Below are 19,800 nucleotides of genomic sequence, written 5' to 3'. Positions count from 1 at the left end.
TAAGTTCAACATACTTTTGTGCGAATAAACAATATTATGTGTCTTTTCGGTCACACTGAGAAGTAATTTACGTCATTACTTCCCCCTTGCCAGTTGGAGACGCATAACCATGGTAACCTGTGCCAACCTCATGTGTTAGAATCGACGGTTTGTGAGATGCAAAGTCTGAATTAATTTCAAATATTTATTAAACCGAGGAAAGTGAAATCTTATATTTACAGTTAAATTAAAGTGTAATTGATGTTACAGAGCTGTCTGTCGACGTCTATTATGAACGTTGTCTTCACTACCGCATTGCATTGTGGGATATTTATACCACTGTAATGTTCAAAGTTGCATACTGTAATATTTTACTGGAAATGGTATGCAATTTGCGTACTATTGATTTTATACTAAGGTTTCGGACCCACTAAAATATCTCACATACTGTTTTAGCGTACTAAATAGCATGAAAGTATGGAATTTTATACGCAACCACAAACTGTGATGTCACTGATGAGGTCACAGTTTATGTGACATGATCATTTATGATCTCACAGATGAAACCATTGATGATGTCACAGGAATGTTAGTTTAGTCTGAATGACAGAGATCATTGACCTCATCAAGGAAACTGTGAATACAACTATGTTAATGTTAATTCAAAAAATCTAAATAAAGAAAAATATGCTACCTAAAAAAAAAACACTAAGACAAATGAAAAGCATTAATGCATTAAGCATTAATGCTTTCCCTTTGTGGTTAATGGCGTTGCCTAGCGTCTGCGTCGGGCAACCCTCCGTCTGCTGACAGTGGAGGACCTGCGAGTCTTCTGTCTTCGGTCTTCGGTCCCTGTCTGCAAGCCGAGCGAGTGGCCTGTCGTCCTACGCGTGGCATTGTCAAAAAACACTTGTTTTTTGATCTGTGATTGATGGGCGTAACGGGGGTTCTATAAGTAAACTTTCAAAGACGTACCGTGATGTCACTTATGATGTCACAGTTTATGTGACATCATTTATGACATCATTTATGACATCATAATGGCAACATTCCATCATGTCACTGATGATGTCACAGGAGAGTTAGTTTAATCTGATTGTCAAGACTTTCTGGCAATTGTAGGGTCCCAGTGGCAACATTACAGCATGTAAATGAATAGGACATTTAAAAAAATGAAGGGCACTGTCATTTTGATGATTGGGCTACATGTTTATTGGCATTGCCTAGTGTCTGCATTGGACAATTCTATGGCATGCTGTTTTAACATTTAATAACTAAGCTTGACTATCTGGAATTAACATTAGAGATATCCACAATTGCGTTTCGATTAGTCGTAATGACATTAGAGCAGAAAAGAATGCTGTCATATATAGCGGCAAAAAAAATGACAATTGCTGATCAAATGCTTTGATACAGAGTAGAATACAATAGCATCATATAGAGCGTGATAGAATGCTGACATATAGAGCAGAATAGACATTCCTTTGGCATCATCATTTATGATGTCACAGAGGCAACATTCTATGATGTCAATGATAATGTTGCAGTTTATGTAACATTATCATTTATGATGTCACAGAGGCAACATTCTATGATGTCAATGATAATGTTGCAGTTTATGTAACATTATCATTTATGATGTCACAGAGGCAACATTCTATGATGTCAATGATAATGTTGCAGTTTATGTAACATTATCATTTATGATGTCACAGAGGCAACATTCCATGAACTCAATGACGATGTCACAGGAATGTTAGTTTAATCTGAATGACAGAAATCATTGACTTCATCAGAGGAACTATGACTCCTACTATGTTGATGTTAATTTAAAAAAAAATAAACTACATAATAGGTGTACGATAGTACAATAGTAAGTTCAACATACTTTTGTGCGAATAAACAGTAGTATGTGTCTTTTCGGTCACACTGAGAAGTAATTTACGTCATTACTTCCCCCTTGCCAGTTGGAGACGCATAACCATGGTAACCTGTGCCAACCTCATGTGTTAGAATCGACGGTTTGTGAGATGCAAAGTTTGAATTAATTTCAAATATTTATTAAACCGAGCAAAGTGAAATCTTATATTTACAGTTAAATTAAAGTGTTATTGATGTTACAGAGCTGTCTGTCGACGTCTATTATGAACGTTGTCTTCACTACCGCATTACATTGTGGGATATTTATACCACTGTAATGTTCAAAGTTGCATACTGTAATATTTTACTGGAAATGGTATGCAATTTGCGTACTATTGATTTTATACTAAGGTTTCGGACCCACTAAAATATCTCACATACTGTTTTAGCGTACTAAATAGCATGAAAGTATGGAATTTTAGACGCAACCACAAACTGTGATGTCACTGATGAGGTCACAGTTTATGTGACATGATCATTTATGATCTCACAGATGAAACCATTGATGATGTCACAGGAATGTTAGTTTAGTCTGAATGACAGAGATCATTGACCTCATCAAGGAAACTGTGAATACAACTATGTTAATGTTAATTCAAAAAATCTAAATAAAGAAAAATATGCTACCTAAAAAAAAACACTAAGACAAATGAAAAGCATTAATGCTTAATGCATTAATGCTTTCCCTTTGTGGTTAATGGCGTTGCCTAGCGTCTGCGTCGGGCAACCCTCCGTCTGCTGACAGTGGAGGACCTGCGAGTCTTCTGTCTTCGGTCTTCGGTCCCTGTCTGCAAGCCGAGCGAGTGGCCTGTCGTCCTACGCGTGGCATTGTCAAAAAACACTTGTTTTTTGATCTGTGATTGATGGGCGTAACGGGGGTTCTATAAGTAAACTTTCGAAGACGTACCGTGATGTCACTTATGATGTCACAGTTTATGTGACATCATTTATGACATCATTTATGACATCACAATGGCAACATTCCATCATGTCACTGATGATGTCACAGGAGAGTTAGTTTAATCTGATTGTCAAGACTTTCTGGCAATTGTAGGGTCCCAGTGGCAACATTACAGCATGTAAATGAATAGGACCTTTAAAAAAATTAAGGGCACTGTCATTTTGATGATTGGGCTACATGTTTATTGGCATTGCCTAGTGTCTGCATTGGACAATTCTATGGCATGGTGTTTTAACATTTAATAGCTAAGCTTGACTATTTGGAATTAACATTAGAGATATCTACAATTGCGTTTTGATTAGTCGTAATGACATTAGAGCGGAAAGGAATGATGTCATATATAGCGGCAAAAAAATCACAATTGCTGATCAAATGCTTTGATATAGAGTAGAATACAATAGCATCATATAGAGCGTGATAGAATGCTGACATATAGAGCAGAATAGACATTCCTGTGGCATCATCATTTATGATCTCACAGAGGCAACATTCTATGATGTCAATGATAATGTTGCAGTTTATGTAACATTATCATTCATGATGTCACAGAGGCAACATTCCATGATCTCAATGACGATGTCACAGGAATGTTAGTTTAATCTGAAAGACAGAAATCATTGACTTCATCAGAGGAACTATGACTCCTACTAAGTTGATGTTAATTTGAAAAAAAACAACAACTACATAATAGGTGTACGATAGTACAATAGTAAGTTCAACATACTTTTGTGCGAATAAACAGTAGTATGTGTCTTTTCGGTCACACTGAGAAGTAATTTACGTCATTACTTCCCCCTTGCCTGTTGGAGACGCATAACCATGGCAACCTGTGCCAACCTCATGTGTTAGAATCGACGATTTGTGAGATGCAAAGTCTGAATTAATTTCAAATATTTATTAAACCGAGCAAAGTGAAATCTTATATTTACAGTTAAATTAAAGTGTAATTGATGTTACAGAGATGTCTGTCGACGTCTATTATGAACGTTGTCTTCACTACCGCATTGCATTGTGGGATATGTATGCCACCGTAATGTTCAAAGTTGCATACTGTAATATTTTACCGGAAATGGTATGCAATTCGCGTACTATTGGTTTTATACTAAGGTTTCAGACCTACTAAAATATCGCACATACTGTTTTAGCGTACTAAATAGCATGTAAGTATGGAATTTTGGACGCTACCACAAACTGTGATGTCACTGATGAGGTCACAGTTTATGTGACATGATCATTTATGATCTCACAGATGAAACTACTGATGATGTCACAGGAATGTTAGTTTAGTCTGAATGACAGAGATCATTGACTTCATCAAGGGAACTGTGAATACAACTATGTTAATGTTAATTCAAAAAATCTAAATAAAGTAAGATATACTACCTAAAAAAAAAACACTAAGGCAAATGAAAAGCATTAATGCTTAATGCATTAATGCTTACTCTTCATGTTCATGAATACGACTATGTGAATGTAAATTAAAAAAAAATCGAAATAAAGCAAAATATACTACCTAAAAAAAAACACTAAGACAAATGAAAAGCATTAATGCTTAATGCATTAATGCTTTCCCTTTGTGGTTAATGGCGTAGCCTAGCGTCTGCGTCGGGCAACCCTCCGTCTGCTGACAGTCGAGGACCTGCGAGTCTTCTGTCTTCGGTCTTCGGTCCCTGTCTGCGAGCCGAGCGAGTGGCCTGTCGTCCTACGCGCTGCGTTGTCAAAAAACACTTGTTTTTTGATCTGTGATTGATGGGTGTAACGGGGGTTCTATAAGTAAACTTTCGACGACGTTCCGTGATGTCACTTATGATGTCACAGTTCATGTGACATCATTTATGACATCATTTATGACATCACAATGGAAACATTCCATCATGTCACTGATGATGTCACAGGAGAGTTAGTTTAATATGATTGTCAAGACTTTCTGGCAATTGTAGTGTCCCATGTGTCTACTACTACTCTGTCAATCTCTGTGAGAAATCATTGACTTCATTGGAGGAACTATGACTACTACTATGTTGATGTTAATTTGAAAAACCGAAATACGGTTAAATTTATTTAACTGTTCTATACCTTAAAGGTCCCATATTATAAAAGTGAGATGTTCAGGTATTTTTTTATTATTAAGCAGGTTTAAACAAGCAGTCAGGAGTACTATGCATGTGTGATGTCACAAAGCTACGATATATGGAACATTTAAACGTTCTGATTGCGTTTCGATTAGTCGTAATGACATTAGAGCGGAAAGGAATGCTGTCATATATAGCGGCAAAAAATATCAGAATTGCTGATCAAATGCTTTGATACAGAGTAGAATACAATAGCATCATATAGAGCGTGATAGAATGCTGACATACAGAGCAGAATAGACATTCCTATGACATCATCATTTACGATGTCACAGAGGCAACATTCTATGATGTCAATGATAATGTTGCAGTTTATGTAACATTATCATTTATGATGTCACAGAGGCAACATTCCATGATCCCAATGACGATGCTTTTGAAAACACATTTTTTTTAGGATAGCATTCCTATAGGTAGAATGGTTTAAATATATGTACTGTATGTACACATCCGTTTCTGGACGCTTGTGTATATTTATACACATTTATGTACATATATTGTATATTTGTTTTATGAACTTGGTCTACCATTTTACCACTTCTATTATTATTGATATGTTCTGTGATGTTTTGGTATGCAGTTACCGTATTTGTTTTACTTTATCTGCTTTTATTGTCTGATGTTCTGTTTTAACAGTTACAATATCTTTTACTTAATTTATCTGCTTTTATTGTCTTGTGAAGCACTTTGTAACATCTGTTTTGAGAAGTGCTATATAAATAAATGTATTACTATTATTAGAACAGGGATCTCAGGACAAAGTTTTGTTTTCAAAATAAAATCTCTATAGAGTAACTCTATCTACTATATTTTGCCTAACGCCTTACAGTTTTAAAAGTTCTAGCTGCTACTACTACTACAACTATTACTAATACTACTGCTGTTGCAAAGTGAAATCTTATATTTACAGTTAAATTAAAGTGTTGTTGATGATACAGAGCTGTCTGTCGACGTCTATTATGAAAGTTGTCTTCACTACCGCATTGCATTGTGGGATATGTATGCCACCGTAATGTTCAAAGTTGCATACTGTAATATTTTACCGGAAATGGTATGCAATTCGCGTACTATTGGTTTTATACTAAGGTTTCGGACCTACTAAAATATCTCACATACTGTTTTAGCGTACTAAATAGCATGTAAGTATGGAATTTTGGACGCTACCACAAACTGTGATGTCACTGATGAGGTCACAGTTTATGTGACATGATCATTTATGATCTCACAGATGAAACTACTGATGATTTCACAGGAATGTTAGTTTAGTCTGAATGACAGAGATCATTGACTTCATCAAGGGAACTGTGAATACAACTATGTTAATGTTAATTCAAAAAATCTAAATAAAGTAAGATATACTACCTAAAAAAAAACACTAAGGCAAATGAAAAGCATTAATGCTTAATGCATTAATGCTTACCCTTCATGTTCATGAATACGACTATGTGAATGTAAATTAAAAAAAAATCGAAATAAAGCAAAATATACTACCTAAAAAAAAACACTAAGACAAATGAAAAGCATTAATGCTTAATGCATTAATGCTTTCCCTTTGTGGTTAATGGCGTAGCCTAGCGTCTGCGTCGGGCAACCCTCCGTCTGCTGACAGTCGAGGACCTGCGAGTCTTCTGTCTTCGGTCTTCGGTCCCTGTCTGCGAGCCGAGCGAGTGGCCTGTCGTCCTACGCGCTGCGTTGTCAAAAAACACTTGTTTTTTGATCTGTGATTGATGGGCGTAACGGGAGTTCTATAAGTAAACTTTCGACGACGTTCCGTGATGTCACTTATGATGTCACAGTTCATGTGACATCATTTATGACATCATTTATGACATCACAATGGAAACATTCCATCATGTCACTGATGATGTCACAGGAGAGTTAGTTTAATATGATTGTCAAGACTTTCTGGCAATTGTAGTGTCCCATGTGTCTACTACTACTCTGTCAATCTCTGTGAGAAATCATTGACTTCATTGGAGGAACTATGACTACTACTATGTTGATGTTAATTTGAAAAACCGAAATACGGTTAAATTTATTTAACTGTTCTATACCTTAAAGGTCCCATATTATAAAAGTGAGATGTTCAGGTATTTTTTTATTATTAAGCAGGTTTAAACAAGCAGTCAGGAGTACTATGCATGTGTGATGTCACAAAGCTACGATATATGGAACATTTAAACGTTCTGATTGCGTTTTGATTAGTCGTAATGACATTAGAGCGGAAAGGAATGCTGTCATATATAGCGGCAAAAAATATCAGAATTGCTGATCAAATGCTTTGATACAGAGTAGAATACAATAGCATCATATAGAGCGTGATAGAATGCTGACATACAGAGCAGAATAGACATTCCTGTGGCATCATCATTTACGATGTCACAGAGGAAACATTCTATGATGTCAATGATAATGTTGCAGTTTATGTAACATTATCATTTATGATGTCACAGAGGCAACATTCCATGATCTCAATGACGATGCTTTTGAAAACACATTTCTTTTAGGATAGCATTCCTATAGGTAGAATGGTTTAAATATATGTACTGTATGTACACATCCGTTTCTGGACGCTTGTGTATATTTATACACATTTATGTACATATATTGTATATTTGTTTTATGAACTTGGTCTACCATTTTACCACTTCTATTATTATTGATATGTTCTGTGATGTTCTGTTTTAGCAGTTACCATATTTGTTTATAGCTGATACTACTACTACAACTATTACTGATACTACTACTAGTATACTACTACTACTACTACTACTACTGCTAGTGCTTCTGTTCCTACTGATTCTAATACTACTACTACAGCTGCTGCTCCTTCTGCTACTAGTACTACTACTACTACTACTACGATTACTACTACTATTGCTACTACTACTGCTACTACTGCTTTTGCTACTAATACTACTACTACTACTACTGCTACTACTATTACTACTACTGTTACTGCTACTACTGCTACCAGTGATGTTACTGCTACCACTACTGCTACTATTACTACTGCTCCTGCAGCTGTTCCTACTGCCTCACTTAATACTACTACTACTACTACTCTTACTACTACTACTGCTCCTGCTCCTTCTGCTACTACTACTACTACTACTACTACTACTACTACTACTACTACTATTACTACAACTCCTACTGCTACTTTCCACCCAAATACCACTTTCTGTGTAACAACTTATACATTTTAAAGGTTCATTCAGTGAAAATACTATTTCTGTCCAAGCACTTATAGTTTTAAAGGTTTATTTCACCCAATACTGCTCTCTCTCTCTCTCTCTCTCTCTCTCTCTCTCTCTCTCTCTCTCTCTCTCTCTCTCTCTGTGTCTCTGTTTGTGTTTAGCAATGCAGTTCATCTGTCTGATATAAATACAAAGCATTTCTTCTTTCCGCCTATTCAGGAAAATTCTAATTTACCACTTTTGACGGTATTACAGTTTAGCTTCCAGCTTTTCTAGCAATGTATTTCAGCTCTTAGTTTCTTTAGCTAATGCAGTTCAGCTTCCAACTCTGCCAGTTCTACATTTCATCTTCTAGGGTTTTCAGCAGTGCAGTGCAATGCATTTGAGTTTTAACATTTTTAGGCAAGTCCTTTCTCATTTTTGCATTTTCAGCTATGCTTTGCAATACATTTTAGCTTTCAGCATTCCCACGCATTTTCAGCAGGAAATGCATTTTCTAGTTATTATTATTATTATTATTATTATTAGCAGCACTGGAGGTTTCTGCTTGATTATTAATTGTTGAGCTTTAGAGTTGCTGGTAGAATGTTGTGACCTGTGGATAGAGCCAGGCTAACTCTTTCCCCCTGCTTCCAGTCGTTATGCTTAGCTAAACTAACTGGCTGTATAGGCTGAAGCTTCATATTTATCATATAGACATATGGAGAGTGGTATCAATCTTCTCATCTATACTGTAACTCTCGGTAAGGCAGCCAAAAATGGAAATGATTCCTTTCACGTAAAACTGCTTCCTGGTGCTGTTATAGCTTTGATAAAGTGTAGGTTGAATGTGGAGAGACAAATTTAATAGAGCGCTACTCATACCAAAAACCTACTTAGTGCTGATACCAAAGAAATGACCGGAAACACAAGTACACAAAACAAGCTCAGCTACAGATATAACAACTAGAGTAACTGTGTTCCACCAGAGGCCATGCTGCTGTATTGACTTGGCCTTCGGGCTTCTGCAGTACAGCATATTCTGACCTGTACAGCACCTCTGTGTGTGTGTGATGTTTCAGAGCATTGAATCAAGACGGTGCAACTGTACACTGATGTGTACACTGGACAATATTATATATAGATATTGACAATGTTATATGTTAGGACTCCAGCTCAGAGTCACCAGTGGGAGAGATGTGGAGGAGAACACACACACTCGGTCAGACCTGAGAGCTTCACACGTACAGAACAACACCACAAACATTGTCAACACATACGGCATCCTGTATCTCATTCCTTAGTTATGTCTTCTCAATAATAAATCCCCTTTGGACAGATGTACTGTAGCTCCTCTATCATTTATACCCACAATGCACATTTTCAACAGGGGCTGTACCTTTGGTTGTGATGGCAGGCTGCTCCCCCAGTAGCAGTTTTAGCCTCTTGGCGTGGATTTTACCCTGGTAATGTGACTGTGCCACCACTGCTGAGGTGAAGGACATGTTACACAGCGTGCAGCACTTATTCTTGTCCACGTCGCCCTTGTCGCTGCCCTGAAAAAACAAAACACAGTAACATCTTATTAATGATACATCACAAAGAATCCAATACAAAGTGTATTTATCTTTTGGAGCTTTTAAAAAACAGTCAAAAAAATGTATTATGTAAAAAAGCATAGTTTACTGTTCCAGCAAGACAGCTGCACATTGAACACATCGCTAATCTCAGGGGAGGGGTGCAACACTCCTCGCCTAAAGTCTTGAGATCCTGGTGGGATGCGAAATGAAACTGACTGTTTTTAAGGGGTGATAGTGGGGCCAATACAGCTGATGGTGGACCACTCCCTGAGCTTCCATCTGCGCAAGCTGCAACAAAACCCATTACTCCGAGAGAATGTGGAGGACGCAGAGCAAGCCGCCAAGCATTAAGAGATGGATGCTACCGTTTTTTTACTGAGAAGTGAGAGGGAGGAGAGGAAAACGGTGCCCAGCCAGGTGGGCTGGGGTCAAGGACAGGCTGATATTCAGAGTGGAGGAAGAGGAGAGGAAAGTTACCTCCATGACCTCATTCAGATGTCTGTTCCTCCGCCTGGCCTACTCGACCAGATAAGTGAACAGAAATGTGTGTGTGTGTGTGTGTGTGTGTGTGTGTGTGTCTCCTCAGTTGAACTGTCTCAGCTTGAGATAAACTGAGATACTGAGCCCATTCACCTCCATGATATACACACTTCTAACACTATGACTCTGTAATAAATTCCTGCTAATGTCGCTTGTTGTAGGCACTGACTGATGTGTTTGGATTAAGATGACAGCCAGTGTTTTTTTATTAATTTTTCATTTTTTAAAAGACAAACTGAAATGAAAATACATTTTTGCTAAGAAATCAATAATCTCTTTGGTGTTTTGCTGTGAGTTGTGTACATATTTTAGTCAGTTGAAATATAATCTTTTTTTCTTTTTTTGGCAGTGACAACAGCTCCGTGGTGTTCTCCGCTGAGCAATAAATTAAACAAACTGACAAAGCTTGTCCTGTAATTTGGGCTGGCACACAAAATAAGCTTTCAATATCACTGCACTACTGTCTAGTGTTGGACCCATGGAAGAAAGATAGCTAGACACTGCCAATTTTAGGTGTTGAAATAACACACACACAATGTCCGATATTACAGTCGTTCAAGATGTTCATGTGGCTTCTTTTATATAGATTTTGAGTATCCTAGAGTATCCTGTTTGGAGCGTGAGCCCGTTCGGAACAGGCCAATTACTTTGCTCCTGCAATTGCCGCTTGCAGCATTGTTGTTCGACTCAGCCCACAGAGCCCTGAAGCCCCGCCCCCGCTGCTGCACAGAGCGCTGTGTGGTTGTTTATTCAAAGTTTATGAACGTGTTGCATGTCTAAATTGCAACCAACTTCAACACTGCACACCCTGGGTTCCCCAGCAATACACCTGCCAAATGTGAAGTAGATCGGATGGACAGTTCTCCAGATATGTGACTGACACACACACACATACGTACGTACATACAGACAGATATTCCTTGCTTTATAGTAAGATGATTCCATGTTATTTTTATTTTCTGTTTCAAACCTGTTTCCAGTCAGTAGTTGGATCAACCAATCGGCTTGCTTGGCATTAGGACTGTGTATTGGCAAGAATCTGGCGATACAATACGTATCATGATACAGTGGTAACGATTTAATATATTGTGATATATTACTGTAAGCAAGGCCATATTGTGATTTTTTAAATTTAATTTAAGGAAAACTGTCATAATATACAGAATACAACAGAAATAAACCATTTTGGAATAGGCAAAAATTACACATTTATACTGCATGCAAAAAACTGCATGTTTTTTTGCCCTAAACTGCATGTGATTATCATAAAGTGGTAAAGGGGAGACTCGTGGATACCCATAGAACCCATTTTCAATGACATATCTTGAGGTCAGAGGCCAAGGGACCCCTATGAAAATGGCCATGCTAGTTTTTCATCGCCAAAATTTTGTGTAACTTTGGAGCGTTATTTAGACAAACTAGTATGCCATGCTTGGTACCATTCCTCAGGTTTTTCTAGTTTCATATGATGCCAGTAACTTCACTCTAGCTTTAAAAGTGAACCCCCGCTACAACCTCCAAAAGATCGAATGGCGGCCGGGCCCAACAGCGGGCTGTCGGATTTTTAAAAGGTTAATTAAAAATCAATACAGTGTTTTGGAGAATCAATACAGTGTCGCAAAACATAATATCGTGATACTCATGTGTATCGATATTTTCTTACGCCCCCACTCTGCATGCAGATCCACATGACAGGATTGGGAGCTCGTCAGATCCTCTGCAAGCCTCTGCGACCTGTGGTTACCCTGTGACACCTTCCTCCGCATAGGCTTGCAGAGAGATTAACGTGTCTCTACGCAGAAGCATAATTCCATCTTTAGATGCTGTTCCTAAAATAAGTACAAAACGGCTTCATCCCATCTTGAAAAAATATTAAAATGGATTGCCATTAAATTTAGTTCAGATATCCATGGTGCCCAGAAGAAGAATCCTTCGGTGATACCATAACAATCACACATACGTAAATGGATTCTGTGTTTAAGTGTTTGAACAATCACATTACTTTTAAATGAAGCAACATTTAGGTGAATTCCCTTCCAAACATTGATGGTTATTCCTTTCATAGACAGTAGCAGATTGAATTCATGTACAGGTTACACTGAATCCTAATGTAATCAAGGTTGATTTACCTCATTTGATAAATAACAGTGGTCTAATTCAGTATTAACACGTGTATCTATCTCTCGTCAAAAAGTAATTTGGACATTAGCCAAACTAATTACAAATGCAAATTTAAGCCATCTTTACACTGCTTGTACTCATTAAGAATGCTGGATGTGAGCCGGGGACTGAACTGCTGCCAGTTTACGCCGACTTTATTTTAGAGCTTTTTAAACACAGCATTTGCTTTTTGCTCTGCTCAAACAAACGAATAGGTGATTGAAGCACTACACTTAATTACTCTCAGCACCCCTCAATCACTTTCAATAAGCCAGCAGAAGGACTCTTGTATTCACTGCATTAGGCCACCTTCTAACATTTTCTTTTCTGCCTGGAGGAAGACATAAAATGGACGAATGGAACGGACACTTCATCATTCACCTTTAGACAGAACAATTACAAGGAGTTCTTCTCATTTGTCAATAATTGAACCGTTCACGTAGGAATATCATCTCTTTATATTTTACACAAAAAGATATGGTGTCAGACATAACCTGAGTGACAAACAACTGCAGTCATCTTCCAATTTCCAATGACTTTTTCTTTCAAATAAAGTCCAAACTTGATCCCATATATTATCAAAACTATGCGTCTTACCCCACTATGTCTAACATTGCACCATGAAAGAACATGACAAGGCCACTGCTCTGATATACATACTGAAAACACAGAGATAGCCAAGCCACCGACCAAACCTGTTCCAACAGTGTAACCGAAGGGAGAAAGAAATGCATGAAATAACTGAAGTGTAACGTTCATGATTGTCTGCTGAGACTATGAAATTGGAAAAACCCAAAAGCGTTGTTTGCGCTTTGATACAATGGATCAAAGCAGCGATGATTGACTGAGCTACGAGCCCTGACTGGATGTGACTCTTAATTATACTCCAGTGGTGCAACATGTTTGTTTACTTTGGAAGCATTTACACACAGAATGCAAATGCAAAGTCAAACTGCATTTTCAATGAAAGCAGCACATGAATGGAAGGCTATAGCAGCCGAACTCAGGGAACTCACCCGTTAAAGGTCCTTCTTCTAGACAGTTACTGTAAGAACATGACTTACAAGCCGCCACATCTGTCAGCAGGAGTTTGAAGGCCATCATCATTTGGCAAATGTCTTTCAATGACTTAAGCTGCTCTGCAATTGTTTGCTTTTACTTTGTTGAACCGTAATTCACTTTTCTTTTACTTCTGACCATGACTGTGTTCCACTTGCGTCTGTCGGTGTTTTACTTTTACTGCACTTGATATGCCTACATCGTGATCATTTTAAACTTCTTGATCATATCATATCTTGATTTTGTTTCCTGACTTTAGGCTGACAACTTCACATCTTCACACTTCTAGAATAATGTTTATTAACATGCACTGTCCCTGAGAAAGAAACTGAATATAAAAAAAAAAAAAAAACTAAAAAAGTTCTTATCTGTAAAAGTCAACTACATTAACTCACCATTTTTCATCAGACAAACAACCACAAACAATAACAGGACCGTGTCCATAACCGTGATATATTTCATGTGACGCTTACATTAATGAGGCTAGTGATTAAGCTAATTAATGGTTTAATGATGAAACCTGCAAACAGGATTGGATTTGAAGCAGCAGTTTACACCTCTTGTTGAACTCCATGTCACAGTAGCTCTCTGGTTGTTCATGATGGAAGAGAACCATTTGGCTCCAATACAAAAGCTTCTCCCAAGAGGAAACTAACATCATTGCGTGGGAGGTTCTGAATGGCGGTAGGCAGACATCCAGCTCTCTAAATAAGCCAAGGGCAGAGGATGTTAAAAGGGTTTAGGGTGGGATGATACAATTGCGGTTGTGTCTGTGTCAAATTGGCCGATGTATCATCTACAAAAAAGAGTTTGTGGCTTTTGATTAAGATAGGACATCGCAGAACACTCTGTGCCTTGTATCAAGGGATTTATATCTTATCTAAGGAGCTCATTCTTTCCAATAATCTTTGACATGAAACTTTTAAACACATCTGTTACTGTGCCAGCATCGGACTATACATCTAAATATCTGCCTGGCGAGATGGCCACTATATCAGATTAAGTCAGGGTTCCTGTGGATCCTTAAAAAGTCTTAAAAAGCATTGAATTTATTCATTTAAAAATGAGGCCTTAATTGCTATTAAAATGTCTTGAATCAGTCTTTAAAAAGTCTTAAAATTCTAAGACATGCGAATAAGGATTTTATGGATATATTTTTCAGACGTTGTAATTTGATATCTCAAAATAATTGGTAACATCTATTTTTTTTTTTAAATAACTTAGCAAATGCCTCTTGCATTAACATCACGCAGATCAGGATATGAAAAACGGTACCAGGCAATGTATACGAGGCATGGTGCACTTTGTACAGGAAGTGTCTCAAATGATGAGAATCAAGGCAGGAGAATCCCACATACAGATTGTTTTTGACCAGGTAGGACTGTGTTCGTACTAGGCTTGTTGCGGTAGTCGGTGTTACCGGTGTTACATGGTGGTCGGGCACACACCGATTACATTACGTACCCACCGGCCCCACCGTCGTTTTGCTTTTTTACAGAAATAAAACCCCTTTAGTTCATTTTGGCGTGTCAGCGCCATGTTATCAATACATAGTCGGACGACGGACGCTACAAACTGAAAGTGAAAAAGTCTCAGCTCAGACTAGCAGGTGTCATATTTCACACACACGTGACGAGAGAGAGTTGACAGACAAGATGATGGCGGAAGATTTGGGGTTGAAGCGAAAAGCAAAAGCGTCTATTTGGCAATATTTCAGATTTAAACCCAATGCTATAAGAGAACCATAACGTTAATCAGGTAAATCGCCGTGCGGAGGACGGAGCGGTCACAGCCGGTGTGCACGGCGGAGCAGGGCCAGGAGGAAACCTGCTGGAACGTATAGGTCAGACACACCAACCATCCAACAGTGACCCTCATCTTTTCTTGTAAAATGCCCGGTGTAATCGGTAACACCGTTGTTGTCACAACTTTATTAACCGGTGGGAGAATTTCCTCACTGTCACATCCCTACTTCCTACCCAAGATGCTTGGAAAATATGGGATGTTGTATTTAAAAAAAAAAAAAAATACATGTCATATTTTCCTGATCATGTCCACAGCTTTGAAATGCGTGTAAATGCATATCAAGCCACATCACACAATATGATTACAGTCGAGGAATGAAATATCTTCGAGTTGAAAAAATCACATCGCAAACAAAGTCGGTGCGGATGTGTTACACCAGCAGGGGGGTGGGGGGTGCACGCTGTTTCAAATTGGACCCTTTACTGGAATGCTATTTGTAGTGAGCTGTAATCTGCTGCAGATCACCACTGTGTTTGTGTGTGTGTGTGTGCATGTGTGGATGAGAAGACAAAGACACAGTTCTTACTCCCACAGTGTGTGATAACAGAAGAACACTGCTGCTGCACTCTGAGTCATTCTGACACGCACACGCACACACACACACACACACACACACACACACACACACACACACACACACACACACACACACACACACACACACACACACACACGCACATGCACATGCACGCACACACACACAGCCCGTCGTTCCGCCCTTGGCCTCGTCCTTCACTGACTCTTAGCACACAGTACGGTACAGTATACACACACTCTTCCTAGCAGCACAAGAGCCACTGGATTTCAGAATTCCAGCCTCGTAATGAGCAAATATATATTCAGGAAGAGACCAAAATAACACCAGGAGATGAGACGCCATCTCCAAATAGGAAGGATCCATAATTTCATGGTTAATTAAAACTGGATAAACGAGGAGCTAATTGCGGGGAAATGTAATTAATGAAGCGGCAGGTTGGCGTGTGTTGCTAGATTAACATCCCAGTCAGACCTGCCGGCCAGAAAGAAGCTTCATCAATGTGTGTGTATTTGGGATATAGGGGTGAAATGTGAAATGATTATCTAAGTTTAGGAATGTGGAGCGATTTCTGATAAGCTCAGCAACATAGTTTTAAATATCTTTTTTTTTTTTCTTCCTTTTTGGTTCCGGAAAAAACCCATGAGTCATCTGAAACACAACATATCCAACCTCTGCCATATTTCAGCAGTCATGTATGGTGTGTTTCATTTTTTTGTGTAATCATAACCCAACAGTGAGAAATAATTGGAGCTCTGCATTGGCAGAATATACTGCTGCTCTGCACTTCTCTGCATATGTAACTGATGGAGGCAGGGGGGGTGGGGGGGTCTGCCTCATTCCCATTCATGTGAGGCATAATAAAATAATCTTTTTGATTTGCAAGCAGTAAATTCTCTTTGCTGTCAGCGCTGTGCTGCACATTTTCATCTTGCTTTAAGTGTAGCAGCGTGTCCTTTACTGCCTGTGTTTGTGGCGTGATATAGACAGACGGGCAAGCGTGATGTCTTTACTGCACAGGACTGTTGGACTGTTGTTGTTTTTCCACAGTGTCAACCTGCTCCAGCCTACACAGACTCCATCCATGCATCATTTGTCTTTCTAGTGTTGGGAGTCAACAAGCTGCACTGCTTTGAGGTAATAGCTTTGGGCTGCCGCCGTTAACCTTGACTGGATTGGCCTGATGCTGGCCTTGCTTTGCACAGTATAATGCCTGGGCTAAATCCGCAGGTCAGGGAACACTCACTACTACTCATGTGCATCTCCCCGAAGGCACACGCACAAGAAATGGGACAAGCCACGTGCAAGGGTATCCCTGCAAAACAGGATAAAAAAGGACTTGCTCCTCACATAGCTGTGGACAATTGCAGTGTGTTGCTGCCAAGCGGAGCATCCAGGGGAGCGTTAAGCGGGAACAGTGGTCACTGCGGCTGCTGCTGCTGCTGCTTCAGCCACACACACAATACAGTGACCTTCATATTAAATGGCAGGCAGTACCAACAGGGACAGAGAATAAACCCTGGACTCACCTAGAAAGTGTGTCACAAGGCAGCAGTGATAGATAGTAAAAGCGGATTTACATATTCTATCTTCACAGTACATTGGGCCTCAAGCAAGAGCCCAATCCCCTCCCCCCCGCACAAACACATGACTTCTTGAATGACATATATCAGTGATTTAAGAGGACTTGTTGCATTCATAGACCTGTGAAAAATGGGATGTCATCTCTTGTCCATCTCTAGAACTGATACACCTACCAATAAGCCCCTCTTTTATTTGATCAAAGGAATACTACAGTTTATTATAGCTCAGATTTAATTCAGTCGGTTATGAAACAATTTGAGCCACTAAAAGATATTGCTGAGATTTTGAAATGCGATGACATAGCTGATCAAATATGAGCGGTCGGGCAATCGGACATGTTGTAAACAAGCCAACAGTTTTACTTCACTACTCACGTCATTCAGAGGTAAACCTGAACGTGAACACACACGTAACGTCACTTAATCCCTCACTGCTCGGGAAGACCAGGATAATGCACAACTATGGCCGGTATGGAAGGTCATTGGAGCCACTTGTGCCAATTTGGTTGTGTTACAAGATCTCAGCAGTTATTCTGGTGAATGATTAATGTTATCATCAGTGATAGAACCAAAGACTGAAGCTACAAACATAAAAGCCTCGCCGTCATGAACTGTAGTTTCCCTTTAATGATGTAATAATAATACTGTTTGATTTCTTAGCTTTTTCGGGCTGGTGCTCTCCACCAGCTCGCGGTGAAGCAAAGTGGATGCTATTTCGCAGTGTGCTCAGAGTGAGCAGTTCTCATAGGAATTGACTCTGAAACGCAGTATCCATTTCTCCTTAATATATCCATGTGTACAGCACGTTCCGTTAACAATCCCACAATGCAATGCTCTGCATTTTATAGATATGCAAATTAACATTGTCGTCTCTACAGCTGACAGAGATGGCATTGGTGGTGTGTATACTGTATAGGGAGCAGTGAATGAGTGAACAGTAAAGACAAGTTAAAAGTAGAAAATTGTACACTATGAATTATTGAAAATGAATTGATTTTACAGTAAAGTTACAGTTTTGCCATTTTAAAGGCTGGTGTGCAGGTTTTGAGTTCAGTTAACGCAACAAATTCACCACAAATCCATGCGGCTCAGAGGGTCCGGACACCTCACAGAGAAAAAGAGAGATTCAGGATAAGAATAACATAATGTTCTTGCATGAGGCCCGCTGATTGACTGATTGACATTGATCTAACATTTGCCGCCTTCTCTTTGTCTTTTCACAAGGTTAAACAACTCCCCCGCTCATCCTTATCTCAGCTTTTCACTGTGTAACATAATAGTGAACAGCAGGTTCACACTGTGGATGACCCAGCTGACGGACTCAGAGGATGTTCTGATCAGTTGCGCCGACTCAGCAAAACGTACAGCTGTGGTGGGCTGCACACTCAGCGCCTCTAATGAACCATATGAAGCTGACATATTCAACCAAATTAGTTGATCCATTATTGGGAGTCACGTCTCACCTTGATGATGAGGTCCAGACTGTTTCCAAAATAAATTCAGAGTTTACAAAAGAACTGGGATGATAAGCAATTATGTAAAGCAACACGCTGCATGATGTTTACCTCCATTTTCAGCCATTTTTATCAGACAAAATCCCCCATTGGGGCTGCGGGAGAAGAGTTCACTATTCTCTAAATCACATCAACTGAAACCCAAACCTTTGTATTGAGCAACAGGGGTTCTTTTAGAATCCTTCGGTGGAAAACATCACAGACCACCCGGCCTGCTACACATGCTCAGTGGAGCCCAAACACTTTTCAAACGTTCAAACGTCTTTCACTTGTACGTCTTGCTGTGAGAAGGTTGCAAAGTTGAGCAGCATGTCTGATGGCTAATGGGTAAAAACTGGTGGCATTTCCGAATACAACTTTTAGAAGCATTTCCTGTTAAATTGCTTCTTCTGACACATTCGTTGAGCTGATTTGAGATTTGAGTTCCAAACCTGCTTCTTCAGCTGTTCATCCCTCCTATACTCTCTTGAAAAGGTCTATGAAAGCAAGCGAATGTGGAATATTATGATTACTCTGATGATTCAAACTTTACACAGGAGGAATGAGTGGGCATGTCAAGCAGCTCCAGTCTAATCGAGGTGGTACAACATTGTCAGATCTCTCATGCCTTCCCGTAGCTGGAAATGGCTTTCTTTATATATAGATTTCTTTTTATAGCCATTGTTTATTTCCTTTTTGGAGGTTCCTGTTTTTCAAATAATTCATTATCTGGACTGTTTCTCTGGGCTCCTGCCTTCACCCTGCTGGGCTCTGCTTTGTGCAAGCTTTCTGCTAAATCACAGCCCTTTACTGGAAATAATGGCTCACCTTCTTCTCAGAGCAGCAATTCACATTCATCCACTGCAAAGAAGC

At 39.1% G+C, this 19,800-nt stretch overlaps 1 protein-coding gene across 4 annotated transcripts in view; it reads right to left on the bottom strand.

Moving 5' to 3' along the window:
* zmat4a (zinc finger, matrin-type 4a) overlaps positions 1-19,800 on the bottom strand; it is a 162,547-nt gene that overhangs the window by 83,911 nt on the left and 58,836 nt on the right. For all 4 annotated transcript variants that reach the window (XR_005207910.1, XM_037778214.1, XM_037778215.1 and 1 more), the window contains exon 4: positions 9,571-9,727. Coding sequence is in view for 3 of the 4 variants with exons in the window: in XM_037778214.1 (XP_037634142.1) it covers positions 9,571-9,727 (157 nt within the window). In the remaining variant the exon portion in view is untranslated. The remainder of the gene's footprint in view (positions 1-9,570; positions 9,728-19,800) is intronic.

This window comes from Sebastes umbrosus, chromosome 8 (genome assembly GCF_015220745.1).
Source record: "Sebastes umbrosus isolate fSebUmb1 chromosome 8, fSebUmb1.pri, whole genome shotgun sequence".
Classification (NCBI taxonomy): domain Eukaryota; kingdom Metazoa; phylum Chordata; class Actinopteri; order Perciformes; family Sebastidae; genus Sebastes; species Sebastes umbrosus.
Note: the sequence above shows the minus strand (reverse complement) of the source record. Positions and strands in the feature narration are given on the sequence as shown.